Source organism: Capsicum annuum, chromosome 8, assembly GCF_002878395.1.
Source record: "Capsicum annuum cultivar UCD-10X-F1 chromosome 8, UCD10Xv1.1, whole genome shotgun sequence".
NCBI lineage: Eukaryota > Viridiplantae > Streptophyta > Magnoliopsida > Solanales > Solanaceae > Capsicum > Capsicum annuum.
The window spans coordinates 170,442,912-170,454,756 of NC_061118.1; the positions used below are offsets into that span (position 1 = coordinate 170,442,912).

The 11,845-nt window shown below is 34.1% G+C and overlaps 1 protein-coding gene and 1 long non-coding RNA gene across 2 annotated transcripts; one reads left to right on the forward strand and one right to left on the reverse strand.

Moving 5' to 3' along the window:
• Window positions 1–933: 933 nt before the first annotated feature.
• Window positions 934–6,723, reverse strand: LOC107840463 (DNA replication licensing factor MCM4). Its single transcript, XM_016684329.2, has 17 exons — window positions 5,912–6,723; window positions 5,698–5,826; window positions 5,534–5,615; window positions 4,567–4,699; window positions 4,388–4,459; window positions 4,139–4,258; window positions 3,946–4,059; window positions 3,574–3,786; window positions 3,388–3,486; window positions 3,083–3,243; window positions 2,825–2,921; window positions 2,574–2,735; window positions 2,346–2,426; window positions 2,190–2,268; window positions 1,516–1,652; window positions 1,372–1,425; window positions 934–1,289 (listed from the first exon to the last, which is right to left on the reverse strand). Exons 1-17 carry the CDS (start codon window positions 6,585–6,587, stop codon window positions 1,215–1,217), a joined length of 2,484 nt encoding a protein of 827 aa, XP_016539815.2. The 5' UTR covers window positions 6,588–6,723; the 3' UTR covers window positions 934–1,214.
• Window positions 1,614–2,589, forward strand: LOC124886507. The gene is made up of 2 exons (XR_007043814.1): window positions 1,614–1,737; window positions 2,275–2,589. It is a non-coding gene; the product is annotated as an uncharacterized LOC124886507 (long non-coding RNA).
• Window positions 6,724–11,845: the final 5,122 nt, after the last annotated feature.

The following is an 11,845-nucleotide window of genomic DNA, read 5'->3' on the forward strand; positions in this document are numbered from 1 at the left end:
TACTTACTCAAAAGATATTAAATTTAATTATTATATTAATTTTTATTATTTAAACAAATATCTTATTTAATGTAATATTTAAACTCATTAAAGTGAGTTAAACGTGCAAAACGCGTACACATAAACTAGTAAAATATATAAAATCTTACAGCATATACACAATAAAATATTTTATAGTATAAAAAGAACAGTTTTTCTCTTAGGAAATGTAACTCAAATACTATTAATTTCTTGATTTTTGTGCTGTGCCGTATGGATAGGTTGGAGACACCACCAATCCAATTATGACACGGCAAAAACTCAAATAACATATAGTATGGCAAATCAATCACGGCTTTTTTATTAGTCGATCAAACGATATTGATGAATCATAAGATGCGTCTGAAACTAAACAATTTTATATGTTGAGACAGAATTGCAATTTTCGACTATTTCTGTTATCTGTTTGGACATATTTTAATGAAGCATCAACTTCGGTAAAAATCAATTACTACAGTATACAAACGATGCTGGCCCTAATAAAAATCTGTAGACGAAATTTCCGGAGGGAGGATCAAGTGTGGACAAATAATGAACACATGATGAAGATGGGACCCACACACTAAAACAAACAAACTTGCACGTTCCAAGTGTCCCTCCAGCCACATCAATTTGTTGATAATATTTCTAGTTTCTGCCTACATTCCCCTAGTCCGTTTTTCAACTTCCTACCTTTACAGAAAAGAACGTGAACATCTGTAGATGAAAATTCAGTCTTCCTCTCAATTGCAGATTCCAAGACGAGGTGAAGAGGCTAAAGACTTGGGCTACAGATTCAAGTCTCTAATTTTGGATGAGCTATATATAGGTTGATTTGCACAATTTCATGAATCAATTTGGACTATTAACAACAGATAAATTGTAAATAGCCCATAAACCTACGAATGGAGTATCTTTTGTCAAAACCAGCCATGGCGCGCTCATTTTCTAATATACAGATTCAGGTCTTAAGTTCACCAAAGTTTTTAATTAAGATAAAGTTAAAAAGACAAAACACTACATTGCAAAGTTCTACACATTGCTCATACAAAGGTGGCCAACTGTTTCAAAGGGCACAGTGAAGTAGACCGCCGATATGGCCGAGTGTCTGCTCTAGCAAATAATGCCAATGTGCATATGTAAGTTTCCCTGAGCAGTGAATTTGAAAATTCCTTTTCACTCCTGATTTCCTTCTATCATATTCTCTTGACAGTGTCACCATGAACAACAACCAGTCCTTCGGTTGCGAGAGTAGCAAGTGCATTCCGCAGCTGATGCAACACGAGGGAAAAAACATCAGATGATTTTTGAAATAAAAAGTGCAGAGAGAAAGCTGGGAGGGAGAGAATTTACGTCTGCCAGGTGAACTTCACCGCCAGAACTTTGCTTCTTTGCGTCTTCCAATAACTATAGTAGAAGTTAGCAAAAGTCAGTACTGAATTTCTTTTCAGTTCCTCCAAAATGTTATTAAAGTATAATCTTGACGAGTTTACATACCTCTAGCAAACGAGTTGATGGTCCCCCAAGCTGCAGCTTCTCCATAATTATGTTGCGAGTGGTTGACACCAAATTCTCCCTTCTCATCCTTTCACTTGCAGATACTCCAGTTGTGATAAGATCCATGTCAATGGTTCCTGCTCAAAGAACAAAGTGCTCAGAATACTTGAAAGAGATGACAATATTAGAAATGAGTTCTCATTGAACATGATAAGAAAAGAGGTAACATTTTAAGTTGATGGAATCTTAGAGTTTGTTCAAGCAAATGCCTACTTTGAATTTCTAAGAATCATAATCAAAAGGATAGAGCTAATGAGATTAGGTAGATGCAAAGCAAAATTGTTGCATGGTCATTTCATCTGACTAGAGTAATAAATAAAGCAATAAGAAAGATGTTTCACATAATGCTAAGCAAGTTGCAAAAATAGGCTTCGCTGGATACTCAAATTAGTGTGATGATTTGGTCTATCATTAATAATAAAAGATATGAAGACAATCGTCACTGTCTACTGTAAAAAGGGTTGTCCAAGATTTTTCACATAATGCTAAGCAAGTTGTAAAAATAGGCATCACCGGATACTCAAATTAGTGTGATGATTTGATCTATCATCAATAATAAAAGATATGAAGACAATGGTTACTCTCTACTGTTAAAAGGGTTGTCCAAGTTATACCTGTAGCATGGTCAGTTGCAGACTGCTGCAGAGCAACTTCTAGAAGTCGAAAAGCCTCCATTACATCTTTTTTCTCAACCTGCAGATGAAGTGGCAATAGCATCTTCAGGAGGTGAAATCCAAAACAAAGACGAGCACTAGGAAAGCTATAACAACCTTTTCTGAAAAACGAATCCGAGCAAGAGCTTCACTAAGGCGTATTAAACTCTCTAGCTGCCTTGGTGTGGCTGTAATAACCTGTAAAAAATTGCATATCAGCTATCAGGGTAGCAATACTTAGTCATGGGGATTATTTGAAGAGTACAATGTAATAACATGCGCTAGTATCTTTCAGAATAAAAATAAGGCAATGAAACTTATAATTTGACCAATTTAGAAATAGACCTTTTTACTGCTGCCAGGGAAATTCCCTCTTATTCTCATCTCCACATAACCTCTAGTCAATTCTTCAGCTGCTTCATCAGATAATTCTGGATGTATATTTTTGCGAGCATAGCTCAAGTATGCAGCTAATGTTGGAAGGTCAATCACTTCTTGCTCAGAGTTCTGCAGAGATGGAAAATTAGTTAAATAGATAACTAATACTCCTTACCAAGCTACTGAATTGGAAAGTTAACTGAAACAAATCAACCAACCTCAGGATCCTCAAAGTGTAAAGCAACTATGTGCTTTGCGAGGCGCCTGTCAGTCTGCTCATCCGCTTTGTCTAGAATTAAATATATCAAATCAAATCTGAAAGACAAAAAGATTAGTCAGAGAAGCCTCCAGTTCAAGCACCAAACGGCTGACATCCAATTCCGAGATGTAGATCAACAGCCAGCAGCATTATCCTAAAAGATACAGAAGACAAATGATATTAATGGTGCCTGTTAGCAGATTTTGTACAATTATACCTTGACAGCAGGGTAGGCGGAAGGTGTATATTATCAATGACAGATAAACGGGGATTGTAACGGGAGCCAATTGGATTTGCACAGGCCAATACTGAAGTCCTAGCATTAAGCGAAGCGATAATTCCAGCCTTTGCAATTGAAACAGTTTGTTGCTCCATCACCTAAGGGAAATCAATGAAAATTATGAATAAAAAACATTTCAACTTGTTTTGAAATAAAGATTTGATGGCATATACTGTTATTTTAATATTGTAAATCAAAATGTGCTTTAAAGTTTATGACGAAATAGGAGCTTAGCATCTCACTTCATGTAACATGCTCCTGGCACTGTCAGACATTTTGTCAAACTCATCGATACAGCAGATCCCTCTGTCACTCAGGACCAGAGCCCCACTCTCGAGGACCTGTGAAGTAAAATGTCAAATCAAATTTTGGCAGTTGCATTAATGTTACCAAAAGTCAATTAAAACAGCAATAAACAGTTATCATACAGTTTCACCAGTCTCAGGATCTTTGGCTACATAGGCAGTCAACCCCACAGCTGAACTTCCTCGTCCACTTGTGTATATACCACGAGGAGATAGTTTGTGAATATATTGGAGCAACTGTGATTTGCTGGTCCCTGGATCACCAACAAGAAGAATGTTGATATCACCACGGAAGCTTGCCCCAGACGACAAGCTCAATGCATTTCCGCCAAAGAGCTACATGGAAACCACTTAATTATCAATATAAAAGCAACTATACCTCAAACCCAATTTAACCATCAGTATGAAGATCAATATTGTTGGAAAAATCAAGCATATCACGTTCATTAAAAAGAACAGGCAGTCAAGAGCACGAAATGTGAACTGTCATGGTACCTGGCAAAGAAGGCCTTTCTTTACATCATCCAACTCCCATATGTTTGGCGCCAAGGACCTGGTCAGCCTTTCGTAGATATCAGGCTGTTTAGATAGTTCTTTCAATTTCTCCACCTGTCATTATGAAACAGCCTTTAATAAACAAAACTTGGATCATTTTAATCCTTCAAGAAGAAGGTTCAATTGGAGTAACCTTTTCTTCATTGTCAAGATGCTCATCACTTCCAACAACACCATTTTCAACTTCCATTGGATCCTCTGCGTGCATTCTTGACTTGTCAGTCTTCTTAAGATGAAGACAATCAATGTAAGTCTGGAACCAAAAGATGTCCAATCAGTTCCCGTATATTGTTAGAGTCAAATTTGGATTTATGATGGGTTATCAAATTGGCAGACTGCCTAATCATCGAACTACTCTAAGCAAACACATAGAAAGACTTGCCTTGAACAATGATTTTACAGTCCTGTGTGCTGGCCCGATTCTGACAGTCATAGCCCGATAAATTCCAGTGACCTGGCCCACAAAAAATAACCATTGGAGTATGAACATAAAAATAGGAATTGAAAAGTTGGACTTGCATACAGAATGAACAAGAAACAATATATGATATAAAATCTTACTTCAACTCGGTCACCTGGCTTCCCAACATCCACTAGTTTGTCATGCATCAACAAGCTAACTGTGTGAGGTGTTCCTCCCTCAGGGATCTCATCTGGAGTTTCTTGAACTCTCACGATTTGTTTATCAGCAAACCTATGTCAACAAGGAACAAGTTGAACAAATTTGTAGTAAATTGATTGTATAGTAAAATACATTTAAAGTAAATCTCACTTGAAATGATGAAGGCTAATGAAGTTAGCCAACATTGGAGGGTACATTATTCTAGACTGTGATCAAACTTGTAAACCGGTTGAACCACAGAGGAAGAGTTGTTTTTTGTAGATTAGATATTTCTCTAGCTTAATTCAGTAAGAATAAATTATTTTATAATCGTAATCACAACAGCTAGATAAAAAGTTTTAAGTACCCAGACTAAAGTGCAAAGATGTTAAAGTCAAGCTGAAATATGTTGAAGGTGTAAAGGGGAATAGAGTGTGAAAGGTGACCAATCACACTATGAATTGGTGATAAGATCATCAAGAATAGTTGGTAGATTTATGTTGAACATGGTGTTGTAGTTTGAAAAGTCAATCCGTCCTCACTCTTATCCAGGTCCAAGGGAAATGCCTGTTCTTTCAACTATAATTAGCAATAAACTGGTTACATTAAGCAGAAAGTAGGACTCTTTCATTATTAAACTGCTAACTGAATGCTCATAAGAAATCACAACTATTTTGGCTGGACCAGGACACAAACAGCAAATGAAAACTTCCTTTTATACCAAATGCATAAAAATAACCACTTAAGCTTTGTGGATGATTGAGTTTTAGTCGAGAACAAATTGCAACTAATTCAGCTCAACTAAAGAGAAATGGGAATATATACTTTTGAACATTGGCTTCAGCTGATCAATTTAGGACCAAAAGACTAAGTCACCACCTAATACAAGTATAATCAATCAAGATTCAGGGGTTATAATATGTTTACCTGCATCTATTGTGAACCAGAGTCATTGAGTTCCGGGCAAGACATTCTTGCTTGCCACATATTGTCGGCTCATTAATCCTACCTGATAATGGTCAAACTTTTAGCACGTAGAAACCAGAAATTATAAAGGACAAAAGGTAATAAATTCCACATATCCAACCAACCTCTATCGACAACAATTGGGTCTGAGTAATATCCACAAACAAGACATCTAAATATTGCTTCCCTGATCTCTGGAATAATTGCGCTACACCGGATAATCATCCCTTTGAGTGACACCATCTTCTCAATATCTGACAACACAGAATACAAATCAATTTAGCGTCAACTATCATACATCCTTAAAAGAAAATCAAATCATACTACAATGCAACTAACCAGATGGATTGAGATTTCTCATTGAAGTCGATGTCTTGAGATTGAAAATTCTAGCTTGTATGTGCTTCTCGAAGAGTGGGTTGATTCTACTAACCATGTCCATTAACACAATGTCAAAAATTGCAAGAACCTCAAGAGGGAACCTGACCATTTTGGTATACAAATCGCCGTCATAGTCAAACACATCATGCGCATCCACATCGAGTGAGTCGCCTTCCATTTCAATCACATGATGAATTGCCCTCATGTATTTCCCCTCAGTTTGAGAAGAATCCTCCCGGAAATTCCTCAAAAACCTAAGAATCGCAGCGTTTACATCTTGCACACTGATGTTTGTGCCCCACACATACATTGGTGGGGCCTCATCAGCATCATCACCTTCTCCGCCTTCGGAAGAAGGCGGCGCATCAGAGGCATAAGACGGAGTCGCAGCACCAGGAGTGGTGGAGGATGCTCTTCGTCCTCCTCGGCGAGGTGTCGGTGTAACATCGGGAGTTGTGAATTGCCGATTTTCCGGAGCTACTGGTGTTGACGTGTCCGACCGGCGTCCACGCTTCCGGCGATCAGTATCGCCGGGAGAAGAGAAAGTGTTCCCAATTGGACTTGAAATTGAGACATCTGGTGTAGATGGATTAGCACCGCCAGGAGTGTTGACCGGAGATGAGTCGGAAGCCATTTTCCGTTCACCTGAGATTGGACGGAAGCAGCTGAAAGTGGTGCTGGGTGTCTTTGGCGGGAATTGAAGGAAGAAATTGTTAGGGTTGATTTGTGGAGGGACGCAACAATGTAAATGTGATGGGCATCTTTGGCGGGAAAAATGCGGTGCTTTTTGGCGCCAATTTACTTAATGGGGTGGGTAAGTTATGGGCTCTCTATTGGGCCTGGGCTTTTAGAACTGGGTCCATGGTAATGTTTTTCATGAAGCCATATATAGAGCAGGTGAAAATTATCTCAAATATACTTTTTAGATTGTTAATTACAAGTTTTAGCATAACTTTTCATTAATTACTAAACTTAAAAAATAATTACAAGCCATAGCAACTTTTGAAAAAAAAAATATTTCAATTAAATTTCTGAAAATTGATTTTTTAATATTTATTATTTGTATTATTTCCTTATATTTAGTATTTAATATTTATCACTCCTAATTAATTACAGTATTTAATTACCAATAGAAGTCTATTTCTTTACCTTTTTAAACTTATATTCATACTCAATTTAACTTTTAACTTTTACTGATTATCAATAAAACTTTTTCCTTCTTTTACGGCATATTCAACTGAGTAGTCTTTTCAACTCATTTTCTTTTCTTTTGAATATGCTTTTTGGTTTTCCAATGTCCATTAACCATTGATCTTGGATTAATATCTTAAGTTTTTTATTGTTTTCTTGAGATAATGTTCGAAAAAATCAAGTTTGATTCTACCCCTAGTAGGAAAAGCCCTGGAATTATACAAGAACATAGTCCTATTAATCTTTTAAGACCATTGTTTGATTTGGGATGCTTTACCCCATCTCCAAAATCAAAGAGCAAGAAAAAAGTAGTTGAAGTTGATTCTATTCCTCACAATAAAATTAAAATTTTTTCGGAGAAATCAGATTGTTCATAGATTTCACCATCCTTGAAGCAACAACAACTCAACATGCAAAACAATAGAGTATCAAAAAAGGTTGTTGTTCCAGATTTTGAGAAGGTTGACGAGAGGAAAAAAAATGTTGGTCAACATGATTCCGATTAAGATTTTGAAGATGAAATTTCTGTGCCTAAAATGAAAAAATCAAAAAAAGAAATTCGTGAAAATGCTAGAGTTACAAGGTCTAAGGTCAGTGTGGGTATTGGCAAGGTGGATGATAACAAGTCTGACAAAAAGAAATCAAAAAATGTGTGCAAGGTTAGTGTAATCTGATTATTTTTTTTCAAATATGTATTAAATTGGTTAAATTGATATTGAATTAGTTTTAATTTTTTTAATTGGCATGCATGTAAATTAGCCTTTATTAATTTTTGAGTTTTTGTGATTTAAAGTTGAAATATAACTCTTGATCTTGTTACTGTTCGAATTATGTTAAAATATCTTTTGTTGTTGTTAGTGGTCGAAAAGTTCAAAATTCCACTCTTGTTATTGTTACAATTGAAAGTTGATATGCCACTTTTGTTGTTGTTAATGGTTGTTAGTTGAAATATAGCTTCTAACTGTGAAACAAGTTGGTGCATTATATTTTTTTATATTCATGGCTAAAGTTTTGTGAATTGTTTATTTGAAGTATGCAAAAAACAAAGATGTTACCCAAAAAAAATTGTATATGTTTTTATTTGATGGTAAAAGTGTTGTGAATTGTTTGTCTTTTTTTCAGAATAAGAAGCAGTATACTCACTAGTCTTCATACATAAAAGTTAATGTGTTTGATGATCTTAAATAGAGATGGACCACAGAGCATTTCAAAATGTTTCAGAAATCTCCATTTTGTCATTTTTTGAATATGCATTTTTTTAAAATTCAACCTCAGTTTCTCCGTAGTCTATTACTTGTAGAAATCGAATCTTCAATATCAATGGTAAAGAACTGCATTTCGGAAAGAGAGAATTTTCTGTGGTTAGTGGATTGAAATGTTTTAAGAAATCAGATTTTGTTTCTGATCCCGAAGTAAAAAATAAACTAATGGATAGATATTACCCGGGTATGGATAAGGTAGTGAGGTTTGTTTTCTATGATGATTTTGTTAACAAGAAGATTACTTTTCGAGTTAAAGATTTGTATGAAATTGGATTAGTATAATTCATAAGTCTATTTCTTCAACCTGAGCTACCAAGAACGTTCATAAAGAAAGCTGATTTTGATTTGATAGAATCAGGTCACTATTTGAAGTATGATTGGGGAGGTGAGTGTTTTCAAATATTGAAAAAAATTTGTAGTCATAAGATGAAAAAAAATTCATCCTCTTTTCATTTTTGAGGATTTCATCTTGCGTTTCAAATCTGGTTCTATGAGTGTTGTTTGAACATTGATAAGTTTGTGCTAATCGGATTGGATCCCAAATTTCAAGAATTTTAAATTGGGAGTCATCTGAAGAACTCATTTTTATGACTATCTTCAGAGTACGATGTTCAAGCGGTACAACAATGAGGTAATGATCTTATTCTAACTGTATTTTCTTAAGTAATTATTTTGTGTATGAGCATTTTTTCTTCATATTTTATATGTATATTATTGGTATGCAGTAACACTTTTGGGGTATACCAGTGTTTAGTTGTATATCTAACTTTTTGTTTAAACTTCAGTATGTGTTTAGAGACATTGTGTTTACAATGAAGAGGAGATGGAATTCAACCTTAGAGCTATTCACCAGGACAGCTTGGGTCATGAACATCGTAATGATTCAGACCATTCTGTGCCATCCATATCTGAAGATACATTTACTATTCTAAAGAATGAAATAGCCAATGTATGTTTCCAATTTAATCTTCAAGTACATATTCAGTGTTGTATTCAAAATATTTAATAAATATGTGATTGATGTTTTCTGTGTGTCTAATGCAGGTCCGTCGTGATATGTCGTTATTTCAGGAGAAGATTTGTTTTGAATGATATGTAAAATGTTATAATGCACACCATCTTTCCAGTACAACATTTTTGTGTATTCATTTCATAGGATTATATTTTTCAGTTGTACTATTAACTAAGTACTGTATATTTATGTATGTGCAGGTTTTCAAAGAAATGATAGAATATCAGAAGAAAGTCTGTTTAATTTATAGTTTTATATTTCGTTGTTAATATGAATAAGTTTTTGATATATCTTTTTCATTGTTTTATGTTCTTTTCGGGTTGATAGTGAATTCAATGGGATGAGGGAGTTTGTTCAAGAATCTGTGAAGTTGATATTGAATGAATTAAGATTGGTTAAACAACAATCGTCTGAATTTGTTGAAAAAGAGGTTTAATTTTCATTGCATTGAATTATCATATATTTATTATCAATTTTCTCATTACTAACTATTATTAAAATACTATATCTTTCATAAGAATGTGAACGTTGGTTTACAAACATCGAGTGCAAGCAAGAAGCAAGATGAAGTGCTTGTTGATCCTGTCATTGAAAAATATTCGTTTGGTGATGATGTTTCTGTTCGATTGGATGGTAATATTTCTATACTTTCATATTTAATTTTATTTATATAATAACAAGATTGTACATTATTGAAATTCTTTCATGAGTTCTCATGTTTTATTCATATTTTCTGACAGTCAGTTGTGAATAATCATGTCAATGATCAGTCACCGCTGGATGACATACCCTTCTTTACTGAGTCTCAATTAGTTGCTCTTGAACCAACATTTAGAGTATTGGAAACGCCAAAAGCACATATCGCTACGCCTATAATGTTTGACAAATCTCCAGTAGATGTGTATAATCAATATGACAGAAGCTCCCGAAGATATCCATTGTACTTCAAGAGTAAGCATCCGTTTCAGGAGTATATTGTTTTTGAGACTCTAAATTTGTTGATTGAGCAGTTCACTGATTGGTGTTATCCAAATTCAAAATCAAGAGGAAAAAGGTGTGTTTTTTGAATTTCAAATTTTTTTACTAAAAGTTCAACAAAAAAATATTTATTGCCTTTTAAAAATGTATGTAGGAGTGCTGCAAACACTGCTTTACAAAATAAGATAATTCTTGAATTTGTATTGGCTGACATAAAAATTGAAGATAAAGATTGGTTCCGCACCTTGATTCACACTGGACGACCATGGAATGATGAGATATGTTTTCTATATTTTATTTGGTGTTGAATAATTTCTTCAAATTTTTTTTTTGTGTGTAAATAGCAGTACAAAGCATAGTCTTTCCAACTTGTTTATGAGCATTGAAATTCAGACTTCTGTTATGCATGCCTGCTTCATTGATTTTGTTTACATTCTTCTTTCTCTTTCTTTTTTTCTCTTTCAAACATCATACATTTGGAAGCTCAATTTGGAGAAATTTGATCAAGAGCATTTTGTAAATTATTTTAATCATTTTTTCTATTCTCCTTTCTTTTTACAATGGACTAAATCATACAGTCTATACTTTGATTTGGGATTTAATGCATTTAATTATGTTGTTTGGTAGTGCCATGCACTCTATTTTGTTTCTTACATGCAGTATAAAATTTGCTTGTATACTTGTGCATCCATTGTCCATATGTGATGTAAATTTAGTGTATGTAAATTTAGGCTTTTCAGGTCAATTAAGAGACCACCAGAAAATAAAATAGAAAAAATAAAGACCATAGAGAAATGAAAGATGGCAACAAAAACACATCATAAACTTCTTGGTACGTGAATTTTGTAGATTCGTCAATATGTATAAAAAGGACAATAAAGTTGATATGCTATAAACAAGTTAGTTGCATATTCCACTTTAGGAAAAGTTTTAGTATGTGGGACGGTAAAAATTTTACTAAGTAGGACACCTTAGTAAGTTGGTTGTCCTTAAAAATTTTTATTTTGAAAGTAAACAATATTGGATAGACTAAAAAGAATGAAAGGTAGTTGAATAAAAAATATATATTTTTAAAATACGTGCGATAGGAAAATATAACAACTAATATAAAATGAAAGATAATAGCTTATGAATACGAATTCCTTATAACTTTCTGCTATGACTAACTGTTTAAGTCCTTTTTAGATGTCTATCTATGAAATATATATTAAATACTCATTAAAAAAAAATTTTGTAAGTAATATAAATTGACTGCCTTGATTTTTTTGCGTTGATTATAAGTAATATAAGTAATATAAATTGACTGCCTTGATATCCCTTATGCTTAGTATGCTTGGATTACGAGTATTTTGTGTACTGGACACACTAATTATGCTATTGTATAATTTTCATTTATTCAGCATGTTGACGTGATAATGTATTATTTGAGAAAAAACTCAAAGTACAGTG